The sequence below is a fragment of the Notolepis coatsorum genome, assembly GCF_963971535.1.
Source record: "Notolepis coatsorum genome assembly, chromosome: 14".
Classification (NCBI taxonomy): Eukaryota; Metazoa; Chordata; class Actinopteri; order Aulopiformes; family Paralepididae; genus Notolepis; species Notolepis coatsorum.
The window spans coordinates 20,565,683-20,588,525 of NC_140178.1; the positions used below are offsets into that span (position 1 = coordinate 20,565,683).

Genomic DNA, 22,843 nt, shown 5'->3' on the forward strand with positions numbered 1-22,843 from the left:
GCACAACCAAGTGTGTCGCGGCACAGCGGTTGAGAACCACTGCGTTGGGATGTATAATGGTATGGATTACTGTCTGTACCGCCTGTGGGGAAGCTCTCCGTCTACAGTCCGCTGAGCACCTTCACATGGTAGGCTGTAGGTCAAACTCCCCCAAGCAAACAAGCACACAGTTGATTGAATCGCCCCGTTCACATACAAAGATCTAACTGTTCCTCCTCTCTGAACGTTGATATAAAACTAAAAGGTGATCTATTAACCGTGTAAACCTCACTCAAATATTCATCGTCGATATTTTTGGATACTGTACGTATCTGCGTGAATCGAATAGTTCACGTAAACGGCGGAACGGCTCCATGCTGTTTATATCCGCGAATAAACGACTGTTTGCTCAGCGTTGTAGTGGTTTGAGGGAATAGTACAGTAGGTACGCATATTTAAGGAGACTGCAAGGATGGCGTCCCGGTGGGTGGCGTCCGAACCGACTGTGGCGGGGCCCTGGTCCGGCCCCAAAACGCCAGGGCCGATTCATTTTTTGTTCCAGTCCAGCCCTGGCCTCGAGGAGTCACATATGAATCACATTCACGCAAAAAAAATAAGATTGTCTGTGAGTTTCTCTGGTGGTTTGTTCAGCGTGGGCGTGTCTGCTGGTGCTGGTGGTTGGAGAAAAAGAAAGGTTTACAGGCTCCTCCCCCTGCGAGAACAGGCTCCTCCCCCTGTGAGAAAAATATCCTGTCCTCTTGTCTTTCCTTTCCTGTCTTCTGTCCCCTCGCACCTGGCCCCCCCCCGCCACCCCCCATACTCCACCTCACCCCCTCCTCTCTCTTTTATTTCTAGGTCGGAGGGGGGAGGGGGGTTCTCTTTAGGGGTTTTCAAATGTTTGTGAGTAAAAAGTCAGACTTCCTGGTCCTCGAAGACTTCCAGGAAGAGAGGAGGGAAGAGCTCGTTTGGACACTCCACCTTCATGTGGAGGAAGCGGCTGGCGTGGCAGGCGCCGATCATCCGCAGGTCCGTCACCTTCATCAGGAGCTTGGGCCAGAAGTGGGGAATGTTGTGCTTGCGGTGGTTGATGTAATGTTCTAACGCCAGCAGGTAGGTCTCCTGGCACTGCTCTATCTTCTCCACGCTGGTCAGCCCCGAGCGATCTGGGATGGGAGAGAGAGCGAGAGGGAAGGGAGGAGAGAGAGAGAGATTCAGGATATTGCAGAATGGTTTAAAGGTAGACAGTGTAGATCCACATACGGTACTCAAAACTCATCTGATGGAAATGCTGTTTGTGTGGATCTACACTGACTACCTTTAAGGCCTTCACAAAACCAACTGATTACCGACTGGATTGGATTTCCTTACCTGAGCTCAAAAGTAGCACAGCCTGCATTAGTGCCACCTCCGAATCATCCAAGTTGAACTGTGCCAGGCTCTTGCCCAAATCGAATATGGCGTCCGACACCACGCCCAGCCCTCCGTTCTTCAGCTGCTCACGCTTGACCACCATCTCCCCGCTGAGCGTCAGTGTCTCGCTCTCGGGGTCGTAGCGCACGGCGGCCCTTAGCGACATGATCTCCATACAGCAGCCCTTCAGTAAGATGATCTGGTCTTCACAAGGCAGCTAGAACACAAGTTAAACATGTCATGTTGGTCTAGAACCTTCAGTAAGATTATCTGGTCTTCACAAGGCAGCTACAACACAACATAAACACGTCAGCTTGCTCTAGAACCTTCAGTAAGATGAGCTGGTCTTCACAAGGCAGCTACAACACAATATAAACATGCCAGCTTGCTCTAGAACCTCATGCTTCTTGCGATATTGTGGCCTGGGTGATGGAGGGTCTGAGCGCACCTCCAAGATTTTGGAACAACACGGGGGCCGCATTGCAATAATTGCCATTGCTATGATGAACGTGCACTCCGTTCTTCAAGCCACTCTGACAGCAATATAAACTATGAAACGCCATGACGTTCACTGGGACCGTGTGCACAAGGTTTAGACACGCCGTTAACTTATCACCGCTCAGGCCATGCTGAATTATTTCCAGGCAAATTATAAGCTCTGGTAACCACTAGATTTAAAGAAGGTCCTTCACACACACACACACATACATACAGGGATCATTCCCACTCATAGAGAGAAATAGGGGGGGGTGCAGTGGGGAAAGCTTGAGGAAGCGACCAATCAACAGACCTGACTAGATGTTAACAAGACTCATTAAGTCAGTTAATGAGGTTCGTTAAGACAAACTGGGAACCCATTCAATGTTGAGATGAATGATGAGGAAATTCCTTCACCACAAGTAAATATATTATCTGGAGAAAAACGCTGTGGCTAAAAGTTCAGATTACAGCAACTTTTTCCCATAATTGCAGTGGAACAAGACTGACCAAAGGTCTTCCATTCATCTGAGAGTGTCTGAGTATTTTACTGCTCAGATTCTTGGGTTAGGTTATACCTCGCAGGGCTCTACGCTAACTGTTTTCCCAAGGAGCACATGTGGTCCTAAATGAAAAGATGTAGGAGCAGTGGAGCACATAAAGAAATTTAGGAGCACAGTGAAACATTTTCAAGTAACACAGAGTTTACAAACTATTATATTACATGCATATTATACTGTGCGTGCATGCATGCTATTGTATGTTGTAGTGTTGTCACGATACCAACATTTTGACTTCGAAACCGATAATGGTAATGGTAACCGGTAATGGAATTATCAGATGACAGAACATGGAAAGTTCTTTATACAATTAATAATTATTATAATTTAAATTAATATTTCGACGCGGTTGAAATGTAAATAATAAAAAATAATACAATTATTCTGTTACAGCTGCTGAGCTATATATTATAGTTAATACTATTACTTGCACACTGTGCTCCTAAATATTTTTTCCGGTTCGCACAAATACATGTTTAGGGGCAAATGCGACTGAAATACTCTTCTTCCTCCGCCAGCTCAAAAAATACAGAGTCAGAAAACATCTCCTGCTCCGCTTCTACCAGGCTATCATCCAAAGCATCCTCACCTTCTCCATAACTGTTTGGTACAGCAATCTGGACACTCACTCCAAAAACAAACTCCAAATAATTATCAATAAATCCTCCAAAATAATCCGCACCCCCCTCCCTTCTCTCGAATCACTCCACCGCCAAAGCACAATCAGTAGAGCTAGAAAAATGATCTCTGACCCCACTCACCCAGCACACCACATCTTCCAGCTGCTGCCCTCCGGGAGGCGCTACAGATCCCTGACCACCAAAACATCCCGTTTTAAAAACAGCTTCTTCCCCACTGCCATACGGACACTGAACTCCCTGTAATACCCCCCCCCCCCCCCCTTACCTCTGCTGACATGGACATAAACTCTGAACTGTAATTATGTAATTGTACGTTGTAAGTGATGTTATATGTTCTATGTTTTATGTTGGAACAAATGCTGTAACATGCTGCACTGAAACCAAATTCCACCAGCCTGGCTGGGTGGTCATTAAAGAAATTGATTGATTGAAATGGTCGCACTGTAGAGTAGGGCTGGGCGATATGGCCTGAAAATAAAATCCCAGATAAATCTTTTTTAATCCGATTTACGATTTTAATCGATTTTTTTCTCTTGAAAACTAAACGCCAAGGAAATCATTCAAATAAACTTTGTTTTTATTTGACACAAAAAAAATGATCAAACCAAGATGAATGTCCCTATTGGGATTGAAGTGCAAACCTAACTTTCACCAATCTTCACTTACAAATAAGTATATATATATATAATATAAAAGGTTACTCTTGATCAAACAAAGATGAATGTCCCTATTGGGATTAATAGTGCAATAACTTGCTTTTTCACCAAACTTCACTTAAAACAAATAAAGGTGCCTCTTGATCATAAAACAAGAATGAATTTCCCTATTGGGATTAATAAAGTGCAAATCTAACGTTCACCAAACATCACTTTTTGTAATATAAAAGGTGACAATTTTTTTTTAACGATTTTAATTGTTCAAAATCGTCTTAAATCATTCATTCGAATTAATCGATAATATCGATTAATCGCCCAGCCCTACTAGAGCCCTGCCTTGAGAAGATCTATGGTGCCTAGTCTTGTTGTTTAGTTTCTGTAGGACTCGAATAAAACACACACTACCCCTCCATCCAGACCCACCTCTGAGAACATGGGTAGCTTCTTGGCGAAGTCGACGACGCGGGTGATGGCCGGGGTGATGATCTTGGTGAACTCACTGAAGGCCTCCAGGTCGACCTTGTCTACGTCAGGGGTGGGTGGTGTTGGACCCTGGCCGATGTCCTCTGGCTGCAGACAGAACCAGTTTATAGAGTATAATTGAGTACAGTAGTTGGATAGAGTATATCACGGTCCAGTGTCATTTTAAGCCTTTACTTCTGGTGTCCACGTCACTCAGGTCTATTTATGTAATAATGCATTTCAGCATTTTCATTAATGTTATTTAATGTATTTCCAAGCAAGATGTGATTAAAACTGCCATCCCTGGTTGTAAACATGCAGACAAATGTTACCTTGTTCTAAAAGATTAGAAGAAAAATAAATAAATAATAATAATAATTCGGAAAATAATAAGAATTATAAAAGAAATTACAATACAAATTTTTATAATAATAATAATAAAAATATAACCATAAATAAATCTCACCAGGAACTTGCATTTCTGTTTCCAGTGGGAGCCCTGGGCGTTGGTGTGCCGGTGGGCCTCGGTCACCATCCTGATGAGCTCCCACTCCGAGCTGCTGGGCTCCGGCCTCGTCTGCAGCGTCTTCACCATCTCCTCCTTCTTCCTCTTCTCACGGTTCTCCTCGATCAGCCGACGCTTCGCCACGCGCTTCGAATCGTCCAGCACCACTGGGTGGGGAGAGGGGGGGGGGAAGAGAGAGAGAGAGAGAGACACAGAGAGAGAGAGAGAGAGAGAGAGACAGACAGAGAGAGAGAGACAGAGAGAGAGAGAGAGAGAGAGCCAGAGAGAGAGCTAGAGAGAGAGAGAGAGAGAGGGGAGGGGATGTGTGCATGGGAGAAGGAGGTAGAAAGTTGTATTAAAGATCAAATACAAATGTCGCAAGCACTATATACAATTAATCAAATTAGATAATAGGACAATTTACACTATATTACAAGGATATAATTTACACAAAATGAAGCAGAAACAACAAATACACAAGACAATTTCTGTAAATAATTTACTATTTTATTTAATCTTACCTCATTTAATAATTTATTTTATTTGATCTTACTACTACTACTACTTATTGTTACCATTCTTGTATTCATTGTTTCTTTTTTTTTTATCCACTTTTTCTCCCATTTTTCTATTTTTCTCCCATCCCAATTTTCATATCGTCCAATTCAACCCTCCCCTGTCTTCGAACGTTGTTTCTTGCCTCCCACAAGCCGGCTGCAATGTAGACTAGGTCATACATAGCACGAGTCCCCTCCGATACTCGAGGTAACAGCCATCGCATCTTTTCACCTGCGCGGCTCGATCTTTCAGCGTCGGGGGTCTGGGCTTTGGAGGGGCCCCGCCCCCGTCGCTTCTTGATTCTACTGCGCAGGCGCACCAACCGACCTGTAGGAGTCGCTGTCCACAACGCCCGATCCCCACCCTTCAGTTTCCCTCCCCGTAATACGGCCAATGTGTATTACTGTGGACGACCAGCTAAACTGAAAGCAATGTGGAGAGCGGGGCTCGAACAGGAGGCATCCTGTTCGAGCCCAGTCTCCAGCATTCGTTGCGAGCGCCTTGCCCACTGCGCCACATAGCCTCCCAGTATTCATTGTTTCTTATTGTGCACTGTTGAGTCTGAGCTCGAAACACAAACATGTCATTACCTGCAATGCCCCTGTATTGTTGTGTATTTGACAAATAAAGAACGTGAACTTGAACAATGTGTATGTGTGTGTACTGTACTGTATGCGTGTGGTTCAGTGAGTGTGAAATTGAGCATTGGTCTGACAAAGAATATTATTTACACTCACGACAGGCTGTGTGGTACAGTATATGGGGGCGTAGTTCAGCCTGGCATGAAGCAGAGTTTATTAATAAACTTAGTGGAAGTGTGAAAAGGAATTAGAATAACTGTGGGTATGAATCAGATTGCTTGATTTGAGCTATCCTTTTTATAATTGAGTATAATTCACTCGTATTGAATTGTTACAGTCCCTTCCCTGTCTAATTCATCCCGAATTTGTTCACACCTTGCTCCTAATAAGCTTGAGGCTAATGAATTTCTCCATATTTCAGAATAATTACATTCCCCTGTCATTGGTTTACTCATTAGTGTCGTGTTAGCCCCCCCTTCCCTCCGGAAAAAGGGAAGAAACACGTTTTTTTAAAGAAAGAAAGAAAGAAAGAAAGAAAGAAAGAAAGAAAGAAAGAAAGAAAGAAAGAAAGAAAGAAAGAAAGAAAGAAAGAAAGAAAGAAAGAAAGAAAGAAAGAAAGAAAGAAAGAAAGAAAGAAAGAAAGAAAGAAAGAAACTGAAAAAAAAAAGATAAAGATGAGGGATGCCCCTGGTCGGCAGGTATAATCCATTTCCAATTAGAGGCATGTTAATTAATCAGGAGAACGAGCTCTCAAAGAACACGGGCACAGAAGACGCATTGTTCAGGGTCCAGTCTGGTTACTGTCATCTGTTTGCCTGCGCCAGGACGGTGCAGCGTGGAGACACTAGTGTCGCTGTCCTCCCAACTCTCCTGTGAGTTTAGCGAGGTGTACAGATGGGCAACAACTCGGTACAAGACACAGATGCCTTAACATTAGAGAAGCTAGCCGAGAGGAATAGCCCTGTGGATGAAATATCATTTTGCTTCTCCTACCAAGGACCGATGGGACAACGATCGAAGACGTAGCCAACTAAGTTATAGCTGCTGCCTAAGGAGAGAGAACTTTGGTCGCAGAGTGGAGTTTAATGTTTGCATCGGACAAGTAAGAGTTATAATATTAATAAGCTAATGTAATGACCCTCACTTACGAAGAGGCTTTAGACATCCTGCCTGTAAATCAAACAGAAGGAAGTTTGGTTTAGCTCCCGAGGCCATTCGACTGGTGAATGGCCACAGTACAAGGAATGGTCAAGTTGCACCTTTTGACCCCTTGATTTTAAAATGTTTGACGAAAGTGCATTTTGTTTGTACTGACCGAATTTATTTATTAGACTTGACAGATCAACAATAAGGATCCTGTTCTAACACTGTCATGTCTCTTGTGCTTTAATAGTGTCATGTATGTCTCTTGTCCCCTGTTTTGTCTTGGATGTGTATAAGTGCAGCTGTTTGCCGTATTCATGCCTTAAATTGCCCCTTGCGGGACTAATAACGTTTTTTTTATTGAATTGAATTGACAGAAAAATGTATTAATGGTTTATAACGGTAAATACATGGTCTGTCTCCCTCCAACGTAGCCCAGGGCCCCGTTCCACGTACCTGGATAACTGAGTTAGCCGGATAACTTTAACTGGATAACTGACTTTCCGGTTCCCCGTACGTGGATTTTCCAAATCACCATGACAACAGATCCAAAAGTTTGAGCCTGGTCGAAAGCAGAGTTTAAGTTCAAGTTAGCCTGAACCATCGCCACGCCCCCGCAAAAAAGTGACAGCCCGTTTCCTGAAACTATTCCCACAGTCTACGATCTGCATTATACCATTCTGAATTACGTTTTTGTGCTCCATTCTTCCAGAGGGGGCTTTTGAAATGTAAAATAGACCCAAAATGCTGATACTAAATTCACTTTGTCCTAAATAATGCACGTTATATATACCGTGGCGCTCGCTCGGTGCGATGTACACATTATGACGTGGTTATTTTAATTGTAACTGGGATTAAGATGTCTGATGAGATGCGCTGTTTGACGGATTTGAGGAATTGAATGAGCCGTTGACGTCACATTAATGAATGAGGATAAAGAAATAAAACTTCATTCAAAATAAGGAATATTCTAAACACGGGTCTCTCGTTCATTAATGTATAAACAATGAATTTATCCCATCTGGCACAGTGGCCCAGCGGTAGTGCTCAAGCCTGCCAACCCAGCGACCGGGGTTCAAAACCCTGTGTTTCCAATATAATTTTCTTGAATATAATATTAATGATTATACGCCAAAGTAGCCTGGTTTTAAGTTAAAATATTATAAATCTACATGCATTGAGGATGTCATTCTTTATATAGCTCTCAACGTGCACCAAATTGAATTATTCCTATATTGCAAAAAGAAGGAAAAGACTAGGGTCTCGAACACCGGTCGTCTGCGTGAAAGTCAAACGAACAACCCGTTAGACCACAGTAGAGATAAGTTAAAGATAAACTATACATCAATCAATGGGTAAGAGAGCCGTATCGTAATTCTGTTGAACAGTTTAACTAATTATTTTCGCTAGCAAGATCTCATTTGATTATTCAATCCAGCAGGCAAGTTTAAAGAAATATAATCTGATTGATTGAGGTAATGAGGGACTTAAAATTAGCCTATAGATAACGCATTTAACTTGTCGGCGAGGCGATTGAGCCGTATTGCAATCTGTCAATAAAGTTTCAAATCAATTAATCAATCAATGCCGTTAGAGAATCAGGATCTCTGCCATCGATACGTGCTGGCTTTTCACCTGAAGCGGCCGCGCGCATTTAGCCTGAGTCGCAAGTCTGGCTTGAGTTAACGAGACTGAATCCACCTTCGAGGAACAGGAAAATCCCGACTTCAAACATCGGGTTAACTGAAGCTGGATAATGACATCTTGATCGACTTAGTTGAACCACGTACGAGGAATGGGGCCCTGGTCCAGCCTGTCGGTAGTGTGTGTGTGTGTGTGTTGGTGGCATTGAAGACACTATTACAGCACATAATGTTTTGATTGTTCAGATTGTTGTAGGCAACAATGCAGGCTCAGTTGTGTTCACTCAGTTCCATCTGCTTCATTACGAGAGCTAGCTTAATTGGGCTAATAGCCGATGAGGTGAATAATGTTAGTTGTTTACAAAAGTAGAGGAGAGTGACCTATATTTTCACAGTCGGAATAACGTTTTAATAGACTTTGGCACTTGATATGTGGATAAATATGCATACTGTATGTACAAGATAAAATTCAGAAGAATCAGAAAGAAGTCTGAAAGAATTGTCGTTCTCGACAACCAAGTCACCAAACGATGCACTCTCGAGGTTTAGGGGGAACATGTTAACTATCTGTTCTCCATTCGTACTTCGACCACGTTACAAGCACTCACGGGAGGACACAAGAACGCATATTGATAAGCGGCCGCTGTGGCTGGTCAATTTCCCCCCTCAGCCACAACATATCTGCACTGTAACCTAGCAACACCACTACTCGGAAAAACATCATTCACACAGAGTTCTTAGATAATGAGGGTTAGGTCACCGTCACCAGCGCTCTAAACGTTTCTTTCACTTTAAAAATAATCCAGGTCCCAGTGATGTCACGCTGTTTTCCCTGGGTGCTGTGTTTCTGCATTGTTGTCAAGTAAGCGACATTGACGTCAACATGAACCTTCTTTTTCTAAAGACCTTTAGTTTAGAATTTTGCCAATTAAGAAAATGAGGCCTAGATATGATGATAACAAACACACAGAGGCCCAGCACTGGGACCAGAATTCTATTTGCTCTGAGCAGGCAAGCTGGCTGGTGCACTCTTCTTCTACACAGAGGCTTGGACAACGTTTCACTGTCGAACATCTCTGCCCCAAGAGAAGGTGATTAAATAGCGCTACTTGCGCTCCTGTCCCTCGACATATTGAATAAACAATAGCTCATTAATCGTTCCGTCCATCTTTTTTAGGCTGTTTTCGAGCCTATTAACTAATACAAACAAAAACATCTCAAGAGCGCCGTGTTTAGTTATTCGTGTCCATGATGTAAATTACAATGAACACGACCATAAAGTTATGGTTTTCCTTCCACTGAAAATAAAGTAGACTTTTTGTATAATTCATAATAATAATAATAATCTCTGCATAGTTCATTTTTCAGACATGCTTAATATTTGGTTACTTCAAAGCTTATAACATGTTCTTCTCTAAGCTCATTTGGTGAGTAAATGTTTAGCATTCTAAGGCGCTTGGGGGGAGACCTCTTTCCAGCTGTGTAATGTAGAGCTCTGCATACGTGAGTTAAGATGAACGTTTATTAATCCCCTTGGGGTAATCCGTCCTCTGCATTTGACCCGCCATAACTATTTAGGAGCAGTGGGGCAGCACATAGTGTGGCGCCCCGGAGACCAATCCCAGTTGTAACGTCAGTACCTTAATCAAGGGAAACGGCAGGAAACATGCTGGTGGCTGGTGCTGTAGGTGCTGATGACCGTGGCCTATAATAACATGAATGCCATTTGCTATCTATTGGCCTTTTTAATAAATGGTATTTTAACTGAAAATGTAGTGCCTTGGCCAATAATATATATTTTTTAATATGAGTGTGCACCTCATCTCACATCTCAGTTTAACCAGAAAAATAAAAGCAAACGTGTGACAACATTCAAGCTAAATGACCACTTAGTTGAGTGGTTTTAAAGCTGCACTATGTAAGATTGAAACGACAAAAAAATATGTCTTCAAACAGGGTAACTTTAGGCAGTGGAAAATGCCTTTGTCTCCTCCAGGCGGGACTATTGCAATGCACTCCTCATCGGGATCCCTAGCAAGAACACCCAGAAACTTCAGTACATCCAAAACTGCGCTGCTAGGATCCTGATGAGGGTGCGAAAATAACGTCCACATCACCCCCATCCTCAAATCACTCCACTGGCTTCCTGTCTCTTTCAGGAGTGAATACTCCTCACCTACCAGTGTATCCATGGCAACGCTCCATCCCTACCTCAAGCAACTCCCATGGCAACACTCCACAATCCACCACGCGAAAAAACCTCCGCTCTGGAACTGCCAACTCTCTAAAACCCTCCAGGACCAGGCTCTGTACCATGGGAGATCAGGCAGGACCAGGCTCTGTACCATGGGAGAGCAGGCAGGACCAGGCTCTGTACCATGGGAGAGCAGGCAGGACCAGGCTCTGTACCATGGGAGTGCAGGCAGGACCAGGCTCCGTACCATGGGAGAGCAGGCAGGACTGAGCTCCGTACCATGGGAGAGCAGGCAGAACCAGGCTCCGTACCATGGGAGAGCAGGCAGGACCAGGCTCTGTACCATGGGAGAGCAGGCAGGACCAGGCTCTGTACCATGGGAGAGCAGGCAGGACCAGGCTCTGTACCATGGGAGAGCAGGCAGGACCAGGCTCCGTACCATGGGAGAGCAGGCAGGACCAGGCTCCGTACCATGGGAGAGCAGGCAGGACCAGGCTCCGTACCATGGGAGAGCAGGCAGGACCAGGCTCCGTACCATGGGAGATCGGTTGCTCCCAGGAATACTCTCCCTGACCATCAGGACAAGCAACCACATACTGTAGATGCTCTTATACATGGCTTCAAAACCCAGTTTTCTTTTTTAGACCTTGATATTCTCTGTTTTTATCTGTTGTATTAAATGTTGCTGATATGCTTCTTTTTTATCTGTTGTTTTAAATGTTTTTCTTTAACCTGTAGCACTTTGAGACGCCAAATATAAAGCGTATTATTATTATTAAATTAGATACTAAGGCCTTTTACAGATTCCTGGTGTCCTGCCAGAAGAGCTAAGTTTAACTGTGGTTCATGCTGTTCATCGGGTCTTCTCTTTGTCAGACCAATGCCACCTCACTCCGTGATTTAGTTTAGCCAATAACTATATTTGAATGAAAAGGTTACATGGTGCAGGTGTAAGATTAGGCCTCGTCGTGACTCACGGTCCATCGCCATGCCGACGGAGATGCATTTCTTGAAGCGACAGAGTTGACACTGGTTGCGGGTGATCTTGTCGATGATGCAGCAACCTTCGTATTTACAGGAGTAGGATGGATGGAGGTTCTTCTGGATTGTCCGACGGAAGAAACCCTGTGTGTGTGTTAGATAGAGAGAGGGAGAGAGAGAGAGAGAGGGAGAGAGAGAGAGAACATGAAGTGCATAGCAGTGTTAGAGAAAGAGAGTGAGAGAGAGAGAGAGAGAGAGAGAGAGAGAGAGAGAGAGAGAGAGAGAGAGAGAGAGAGAGAGAGAGAGAGAGAGAGAGAGAGAGAGAAGAGAGAGAGAGAGAAAGAGAGAACATGAAGTGCATAGCAGTGTTAGAGAAAGAGAGTGTGAGAGAGAGAGAGCATGAAATGGGGATAGCAGTGTTAGAGAAAGAGAGAGAGTGAGAGAGATGGAGGCAGGGGGAAAGAGAGGGAGACAGAAAAAGAGACTCCAGTGATTGAATAAAATATGAAATTGCATAACCTCAAAATTAAATCCACCAATGAAATTATTGCGCCATAATATTGGTATTTAGACAAGCCAATTAAATGGGTCACGGCACGTCACACGGCAGGATGGTGATTGTGTGTTTTTTCCCCCAAGGCTGAGTTGACAGTGTAATACTGCCTATCTCAAGTCCCGCCCTCTTTGCTTGATCCTCCAATCACTGTTTGTCAAAGTTTGTTTGCAAGGGAACGACTTATTATGCCTTTAAATGAGATGCACAACTGTAAATCATTCTGTAGAGAATTCCACAGTTTTAGGCCACATCCTGAAATAAACATCTGCTTTAAAGTAGTCTGTGTGCACTGATGCATTGTAGTGATGTCCTCTATGGTTCTTGTCCACTGAGCTAAAAACAAACAGCTTCTGCAAGCTTTCTGGCAATACTCAAGTATTGCCCTGTACATAACTAATAATATCTGTACCTCAACTATATCTTTAACTTGCATAAGTCCTGTTGGTGTGTTCTCTTGAATCCCCTTCATGAACAATTCTTACCACTCTTTTCTGTAATATAAACAATGGCTTTATGTTGTTCATGTGTGTGTTGCCCCACACTTCTACAGTAAGTACAATATGGCAAAATAACAATACAGACAACCATACACTTTTTTTCCCCTCTCACATTTAAAGATTATTTTAATTAAACCATACAGTAAGTTTACCCATTTCATTTACAATGCTTTCTGCCAAAACTAAATTGGTGTCATCTAACAAACAAAACAAACTGCAATATATTTGACACTTCACGCAAATATTTGGCACAGATGGCACTCGTAACATAGCTATTCCTCATCAATCTGCTTCAATAACATTCTGTGGATACATTGCACCAATCGCAGAGATATTAATGAATTGATTAACCTATAGCAAAGAATGTAGTTATTTATCGATTAATCAGTGCATCTAACATTATTAATATTCATCCAAAATATGAATACATCAATGCTCACTGAAGCTAAAGCATGCACTCTAACAGGGTCTTTTTAGAGCACTTTTGAAAAACCTTAGTGTTTCTGAATGAAATTATACATTTTTATCTGTCTGACTGGGACCAGCGTCAGACTACCATAATTGATTCTTTTTTGTGATCGAATCATTTGATTCAGTGGATTAATCATGACACTCCAAATGAAGGTTATAAGGAAACGATTTCTACACATAGCATCACAAATAGTTAAATTTACACTGATTGATCATGACTTTAGATAGTCATGACATGGGTGTATGCTGACAGGATATTTGAATGAGATTAAAACGGAATGGAATCGTATGAGTATTAGAGGGTTATGTGACTCAAGTCACAACACCGTGTTTGTACTGAGCAACAGTGGTGCTAAGACGTACAGTATCAGCATTTATAGAGATAATCTCAAAATGTAATAACACAACTCAATAAGACACGGAAGGATTTGGACAAAATTAAATAACTAATTCCAAAACCTGCTGACTACAGGGGGACTAATGTAGCTCACCCTTGTGGCTTACCTTCATGGCACTACAATGGTTTCAGACAGACTTCTACAAAGGAAATAGTACAGCGGTCCCATGTTTCAAATTGAGTCCATTGCGTTTATCTTTTAGTTGAAGTTGCTAGCACAAATCCTCAGGAAAGCCTAACAAGTTCATTCGGGGCCGATAGTGGCTCAGGAGGTAGAGCGGTCGTCTGGTAATCAGAAGGTTCCCAGTGTCCTTGAGCAAGACACTTAACACCTAATTGCTCCCGATGAGCAGGTTGGCACCCTGCATGGTTGCCTCCGCCACAGGTGTGTGAATGTGTGAGTGAATGGGTGAATGTGAGGCATAAGTTGTGAAGCGCTTTGGATAAAAGTGCTATATAAAATGCAGTTAATTAAATCATAATTTCCCCCGGGTCAACGGCAGGGGAGATGGGATGGAGGGAGAGAGAAGATGTTGTTCCCTTATAAAATTCGATGGTTGTTCCACTAGTCTGACACAGCGCTAACACAGTATGGAGAGACAAATCAGAGAGGAACCAAATGTATTCAAATACAATGTGTTGCACACAGTGCTGTAAACAAACACTGTTGCTAGGTTGCGTCACACAAAATCAGTTATATATCGCCTGTGACAGCGAGCTAGCTAGCTGATGCTACGTTACGCTATGTGACGCTAAGAAAGAGTGACGAGGTGCCTCTCCCTTGGTTCTACTGTGGTCTACTTTTGCCTTCAAGTTTTGGAACCACTGCTGTACACAGTGTGCACAGATAGGGCCGACGGGGGGCTTGAGCCCCTGCCCTCTTGACCCAAGTGCCCATCCAATTATTTTTTTATAATAATAATAATAATTTCTTTTGTCAAATATGAACACTGGGTGTTGGTGGGTTAAGTGCCCTTTATGTAGCTTGTACATCTCCACTCTGAAGGGCGGCTGGGTGGCGCAGCGTACATTGCGCTCGTCACCAACGCAGGAGACACCGGGTTCGAATCCGGCTGTCGGCGTTGCCTCCGGCTTGGGCCGGACGTCATACTGGCTCAATTGGCAGAGTTAGAGGGTGGAAGTCGATGGGTGGTAATCTGGACGTTGTGGACAGCGACTCCTACAGGTCGGTTGGGGGACGCCTGCACAGCAGAGACAGGAAATGGCGGGGGTAGTGTGAGCCTCCCACGCGTTACACCTCGCCAATGAGAGTCCGCGCTGGCAGGTGAAAAGATGTGACAGGCTGCCTCCTCGTGTACCGGAGGGGACACGTGATGCAAGGCTTCTATCCTCCCTACAACCGGCCAGTGGGGGGCATATGCAAGCAACGTTCAAGACAGGGGAGGGGAGAATTGGAAACAGCGAAATTGGGATGGGAGAAAAATAGAAAATAAGGAGAAAAAGTGGACAAAAAAAATTTAATTAAAATCTCCACTCTGGAAGGCGTTTTCCAAAAGATACATTTCCTGTGACCTAAAATGCCGCTCGCGTGTGGACAGGAGGTCAACAAAACGCAGAGATAATTGAGTAAAAAATACCATATCTTCTGATATAACAGCGAACTGAACATTCTAATGATGATGTAACCATGGCTACTGGCTATTGAGTGGTGAAATTCTAAAATAGAATCCTGAAATAATTCACAAAATACACGTGACATGGTTAACACGCAGCGGACTACAGAGGGTGGCTCGTTCAGCCGAACGCACAATTTGAGGTGGGCTTCCCACTCTCCAGGACATTTATAACAGGGCCAAGGCTAAGAGAATAATCAAAGATTCTAGTCACCCAAACAACTGCCTCTTTGAACTGCTGCGGTCAGGCAAGCGCTACCGGAGTCTCATGGCAAGCACAGAGAGACTCAAAAGGAGCTTCTATCCCCAGGCCATCAGGATGCTCAACGACAATGACACTATGTAACAACCCATCATCTACACTCACTGCACACACATCCACATGTACACACTCACTTTAAATTAAACAAACACTCACCTTACCACTCACTTTACACACTTTATATTTATCTATTATTAAATAGATTTGCACTACATTCATACCTCATTTGCACCCTACCCTGAGTTTTGTACCTCATCTCATTTCGGCATTGTACCTCACTGTTACTAATTTTACTCTGTATTGTAGAATTGTATATACTTTATGTATATTGACTTTACTTACTTTTTACTTACTTATTACATTTTTTTAACTTATTTTATTTTTACTGTATGTAGCACACTCTCAGGGGCTCATACAGAAACAAGCATTTCATCATAAAGTATTCTGTATTTTGTTGTGACAAATAATAATAAACAAACTTGAAACTTGAACTAAAACACAGAGCTAATTCTATGGCACGATCAGCTGAGCGATGTGATTCTCCCTGCAACCCCACCACTGCATCCCGCTGAGCTGAGACTTTGACAAACAAAACGTCAGTGTACCTTGCAGCCCTCGCAGGTGATACAGCGGTAGTGATAGCCTGTAGCCTTGTCCCCGCACACCACGCACGGCTCGTCCTTCTCCAGGTAGCTGGGAATATACCCGGGAACAGAGACGCTAAGAGCTGGAGGAGGGGAGGAGGAGAGGATGAGAGGAGGAAGAGGAGGGAGGGAGGACAAGAGAGAAGGAGGAAGAAGATGAGAATGAGAAGGAATAGGGGTTATGTGTTATCGTACGGGCGCCATGAAGCACCTGTACAGAATGAGAGCCCCGGCAGACAGTCATGTCCACTTACTAGGCCTGATGAAGTCTTAGGCACCTCACCTAAGTGTTTTTAAAAGCAAATACAGAATATTAATATGCGCTAGGGTTGCGTGAATACTCTACCCAAGGCAGTTGTCCTTCCGCGTTCGGTTTGCGCGCCCTGATTGGCAGTTGTCCTTCCGCGTTCGGTTTGCGCGCCCTGATTGGCCTCTCAGCGCCCAATCGCGTTAGCCCTACTATCGCCGTGCATCAGCTTTCAGTTCCACAGCCCAATATTAACGTAATGCGCTATTCATATCAATCGACATCACATCAATATAAATAACGTATTGTCTTCATCTCTCTATATTAACGTAACACGCTATTCATATCAATCGGCATCACATCAATATAAATAACGTATTGTTTTCATCTCTCTATATTAACGTAACACGCTATTCATATCAATCGACATCACATCAATATAAAAATAACGTATTGTTTTCATCTCTCTATATTAACGTAACACGCTATTCATATCAATCGGCATCACATCAATATAAATAACGTATTGTTTTCATCTCTCTATATTAACGTAACACGCTATTCATATCAATCGGCATAACATCAATATAAATAACGTATTGTTTTCATCTCTCTATATTAACGTAACACGCTATTCATATCAATCGGCATCACATCAATATAAATAACGTTTTGTTTTCATCTCTCTATATTAACGTAACGCGCTATTCATATCAATCGGCATCACATCAATATAAATAACGTATTGTTTTCATCTCTCTATATTAACGTAACACGCTATTCATATCAATCGGCATCACATCAATATAAATAACGTATTGTTTTCATCTGGGTAAAGTATTCTCGCGGACCGAGACTTCACATCTGGATCAAAACCTTCTTCTTGTGGAAACAGATCAGAATGTGGACGCCACAACAGCTGTAAGTACAATTATGTTGACATTGTTTTCCTCTTATTGCTCCTTCCTAGCAGCAGCACGGCGATCGAAAAGAGCCTTGAAGTTGTACAATCACAGCTTTATTGTAAACAATTCCAAATGTTTTACATCCGTAGTACTTTACCATCTCCGCGGTCAACTAACTGCGAGCATCTGCAGCGACGTGATTCTCTTCACAGTAATATTACATTTCTCCCGATACTCTGCTAGCTCTGTGGAGGCTAACGCGATTGGGCGCTGAGAGGCCAATCAGGGCGCGCAAACCGAACGCGGAAGGACAACTGCCTTGGGTAAAGTATTCACGTGCTAGGCGTTGGGTACTGTTCACATTTGCACCGATATCGGTACCAGTACCGGGTCCTGGAATTCGGTATCGGTACCCAACGGTAATCTTTTTCTGTACTTAAAAGAACACAGCAACATGTTGGGAAATTACCATACCGTCTTCTCCAGAGAGAGACAAGAAGATAGATACCAGTTTCCTCTCTGTGCGTTCAGTAGAAAGCTATCTGGCTGCATGTTAATGGAAGCGGACAGTGCCGGTTAGCCTTCGGGAGAGGTGTTAGTTGGACAATGCCTAGGCTAACCGGTCATGTCCGCTTCCATTCATTGTGCTAAGCTAGGCTAACGCACAGAGAGGAAACTGGTATCTATCTTCTTGTCTCTCTCTGGAGAAGACGGTATGGTGATTTGCCAAAATGTTGGGTGTTCCTTTAACTCTCTCTGTAATAACAAAAACATTTCAATTGTAAAGATTAAGTCCAAACATCTCAATTTCAACACTGTTATTTTATTCAGAACATTTTGTAATTTATTGTGGTAACACGCCACACAAACTAAATCGCATGATCATGTATTATGTTTTTAAATGTTTAGATATCAACATTATCTGGCCATACCAGTACCGATTGATCTAGCACGGTTGGTACCCTTAAAAGTACAGAGTTCAGTACCCAACCCTAATATGCGCACATGCACACATGCGCATACATAAACTTACAGCATCTGCATGCTCTCACTCACACATACACACATGTGGCGTATCGGCTCCCACAGAGCAGCTAAGTACACACTACGGGGGGAGAGAGATTTATAAAGTGTACATCTTTTTTTTATCTCCTCTCATCACGTCCACAACCACAGAGAAAAGGAGCAACACATTTGAAAGCCATTCACTCCCACTGCCACTGTCATCTCCTCCTCGCTCGCTCGCTCTTCACACACACACACACACACACACACACACACACACACACACCCACACCCACACCCACACACACACACACACACACACACACACACACACACACACACACACACACAGTTAGTATAGCGATCAGCCCAAGCCAAGGCAATGCTGACTCCGGGAGTCGGGATAAGCAATTCTGAACACCAATGTAATTTTCCCCAGCACTTAAATAACATTTCAACATTTAAAGGCAAAATCGATACAAAGACTAGGCAAAACCCATTCATGGTCGCCTGGAGAAGAGCGGAGCCTTGTCCAGGCTCCTATCTGTGGATTTTTCTTCTGCTTTCAACACCATGTAGCCAATAAACTGGATACTCTTTATTCCACAAAGATTGCATACTATCCCCCCTCCTGTTTATCAGACACACTGTACACCAGCACAGGCTCAACACAAGGGTGCCTCCTATCCCCCCCAATCGTTATATTTCTATTGTTTGCAAACAATGGAGCAAAGTGAAGCTGTATTTCTCAGATTTTACGATGAAACTACTCTTTAGGTATCTCTTGTGTATATACCTACATACATATAACTGGTGCTTTCAAAAAAATAAACCCCCTGATGAAAATGTATTAAAATAAATACAATAAAAAAATAAATGATTCATTACATGCCCACCAAGTAGCTTGTGTTTTTGTTGTTGTTGTTGTTGAAATAACATCCATCAAGCCAACGCTAAAGGATTCTTGCAGGAACGGTACCTGGAATGCCACTCAATGTGCAGATAAGCAGCTGTGAAGCGCTGGCCAGAAGGAGCTAGCGGATCAAAAGACTCTGCGCGGCCTGTTTTCAGTTGTGCAGTGAATTGGTGTTGACAAAAGTCAAGCAGGGTGAAAGCTGAGGCTGTAAATTCTTACCAGACATACTCTTCACCGAAGACTGGCTATTCTTCCTCTTCCTCTTCGGCCCATCTGGCCACCTATGGAGAGAGAGGGGGGGGGGGGGGGGGTGTCATGGTGGTGACATCCAGCCTGTTTCTCTGTCTCTCCCTAGTGATTCTCTCTCCCCCTGTGTTTCCACCCTCACCCAGCAGTGGCCCAGTGTTTTCCCACGTGTGGTGATGTGTCTCGCACAAGCTGTCCCTCGTTATTTTCCCCTTACGTATTTACCTTGTGTATTTACCTTGTGTATTTACCATGTGTATTTACCATGTGTATTTACCTTATGTATTTACCTTATGTATTTATATTGTGTATTTACCTTATGTATTTACCTTGTGTATTTACCTTATGTATTTACCTTATGTATTTACCGTATGTATTTATCTTGTGTATTTACCTTATGTATTTATATTGTGTATTTACCTTATGTATTTACCTTGTGTATTTACCTTATGTATTTACCTTATGTATTTACCTTGTGTATTTACCTTATGTATTTACTGTATGTATTTACCTTGTGTATTTACCTTATGTATTTATATTGTGTATTTACCTTATGTATTTACCTTGTGTATTTACCTTATGTATTTACCTTATGTATTTACCGTATGTATTTACCTTGTGTATTTACCTTATGTATTTACCTTATGTATTTACCTTGTGTATTAACCTTGTGTATTTACATTGTGTACAGTATTTACCTACAGGGGGACAGGTGTCTATATGGGATTCCTTTAATTGAAGTTTAACGGTAAGTCAGTTTAGTTAGTTAGTCAGGGTCCGTCGTTCCCTGTTCCCTGTGTTCCTGTTACTGCTGTCAGCCTTGTGTTTCAGTTAGAATAATTTTCTTCTTTTTACAATTTAGTAATTTACTGTAGCTGGTGCTTTTATCCAAAGCGACTTACAGATTGTGAACAACATGTCACCAGGAGGGGTACATCTCTGGCAGCTAAGGGTCAGTGGCATTGTTCATCAAATAGTGTCAAATAGTGTCGAACACTCTTGAGTGCATAGTAGTATAGAAATATCAAGTCAAGTCAAGTCAAGTCAAGAGTTCTATTTGTCACGGCATACAAGTATACAATGAAATGCGGGTGGTCTTGCCCGCAACGATGTGCAATACAGTAGTAACAACATATAATAGAATCCAATAAAAAAACATTGTGCAATAAACAAGTAACATAGTAGGGCATATCGGTATTTGTACATAGTTATTTACATATTTTATACATTCTCAGGTTATGCTATACTATTTTTAAAGTGACCTTTCCTTAGTGGCCATAAGTGTGGGCGTGTGCAGCATGAGTGTGTGCTTGCTCATGTTAAAGTGGCTGCTAGTGTGTGAGCGTGTACAGTGTGTGTGTCATGTGTGCTCATGTGTGCTTGTGTGTGTAGAGTTCAGTCTTCAGGGCTCTGATGGCCTGTGGGAAGAAGCTGAGCCGAAATATAGCAAGATAGGTAGTGGTATACGAATAGTAGCATAGTATTAGGGTACATAATAGTAAAAAGACCTTTGAAGAGGTGTGTTTTTAGTGGATGGTGGAACATTTTCCGGGTTTCAGCTACAGAGCATAGGGGTCTTGAGGGTCTGTAGTTAGAGACCCAGTGTCAGTGTTTATTCTGACACCAGTTTAGAATAGCCAGTTAGTCTGTTCTGTCAACCTGTATCATACCTGCCTGTTATCATTAAATATCTACTATTGGTTTTCCCCGGTTACCTGCCTCTGGCTCCCTTCGTCTCTGCACTTGGGTCCTCTACCACAAACCTGACACAGAGAGAGAGAGAGAGAGAGAGAGAGAGAGAGAGAGAGAGAGAGAGAGAGAGAGAGAGAGAGAGAGAGAGAGAGAATATGATGATGTCATTAGAGTGTACTGAAAACACGCTTTATTTGAATCCATCATACATTATACATTACAATCCAAATATTCCAGAGGGCATTTAAGGATACAACGCGTACGCACACACACACACTCTCTCTCTCTCGCTCTCGCTCGCTCTCTCTCTCTCTCTCTCTCTCTCTCTCTCTCTCTCTCTCTCTCTCTCTCTCTCAAATGCTTAGTCATAACTGCACACTAGCCAAAAGATTATGAAGGATAATGCTAACTGGTTTTATTCAGATTAATATAATCGAATGGCCGTCACTAATGTTTCACTAATGCTGTATCCACTAGAAGTTAGCCCAGTGAGATCATGTATACGATTATAAATGTCACTAATGTTGTATCCACTAGAAGTTAGCCCAGTGAGATAACGTATGCGATTTTATTACATGGCGTTTTCACATTCGCCGAAATGATGGCGTTTTCACATTCGCCGAAATGCTTGCTTGTGATTGGTCAATAGCCCCCCGACAGCGGTCATTATCAGACAATAATGACCGCTGTGGGACAATAATGACCGCTGTGCGCAGCTGTTCGCAATCAAGCCCCACTGACACACACTGTTTCAGTGCAATTAGACACTGCCGGTGTTCTGCTGCCGGCGATGACGAGCCGAGGCGGAGCGACGAGCGGAGGCAGAACGCAGCCAGAACCAGTGTTGCGAGTCGATGTAAAATGAATTAGGTATATTGTTAGTAAGTTAGCCATGTAATAAGCGGGATAATGTATAGCTAATGCTATACTCGATCATTGTCGCAAAATAATTGACCTTCACTGACGTTTAAAACACCTCGCCGAGGCGGCTCGGTATTTTAAACTCTGTGTCGGTCAATTATTTTGCGACAATGACCTCGTAGCTATACATTATCCCTTACATAAATGTCACTAATGTTGTGCAAATGACAAAACCTTATTAAATGGGGGTCCCTGATTTAGGTGATAATCTGTGGGGTCCTTGACACTAAACACATGGTATCTCATACAGCGCGTCCAGGTCCAGGACCCCAGCGTGAGGTCCAATAAGGTCAAGGTTAGGTCCACGACCCCAGCGTGAGGTCCAATAAGGTCAAGGTTAGGTCCAGGACCCCAGCGTCGGTCCAATGAGGTCAAGGTTAGGTCCACGACCCCAGCGTGAGGTCCAATAAGGTCAAGGTTAGGTCCAGGACCCCAGCGTGAGGTCCAATGAGGTCAAGGTTAGGTCCACGACCCCAGCGTGAGGTCCAATAAGGTCAAGGTTAGGTCCAGGACCCCAGCGTGAGGTCCAATGAGGTCAAGGTTAGGTCCACGACCCCAGCGTGAGGTCCAATGAGGTCAAGGTTAGGTCCAGGACCCCAGCGTGAGGTCCAATGAGGTCAAGGTTAGGTCCACGACCCCAGCGTGAGGTCCAATGAGGTC

At 43.2% G+C, this 22,843-nt stretch overlaps 1 protein-coding gene across 1 annotated transcript in view; it reads right to left on the reverse strand.

Annotated features, from left to right (window-relative positions):
* Nucleotides 1-843: 843 nt before the first annotated feature.
* The window catches only part of LOC311240746 (thyroid hormone receptor alpha), a 149,368-nt gene continuing 127,368 nt past the window's right edge, over nucleotides 844-22,843 (reverse strand). Inside the window, exons 3-10 of the mRNA XM_084329320.1 lie at nucleotides 21,286-21,333; nucleotides 19,544-19,605; nucleotides 16,213-16,334; nucleotides 11,787-11,934; nucleotides 4,652-4,857; nucleotides 4,147-4,293; nucleotides 1,348-1,606; nucleotides 844-1,142 (exon numbers count right to left, since the gene is read on the reverse strand). Of these exons, the coding sequence (XP_084185446.1) occupies nucleotides 892-1,142; nucleotides 1,348-1,606; nucleotides 4,147-4,293; nucleotides 4,652-4,857; nucleotides 11,787-11,934; nucleotides 16,213-16,334; nucleotides 19,544-19,605; nucleotides 21,286-21,333 (1,243 nt within the window). The 3' untranslated portion in view covers nucleotides 844-891. The remainder of the gene's footprint in view (nucleotides 1,143-1,347; nucleotides 1,607-4,146; nucleotides 4,294-4,651; nucleotides 4,858-11,786; nucleotides 11,935-16,212; nucleotides 16,335-19,543; nucleotides 19,606-21,285; nucleotides 21,334-22,843) is intronic.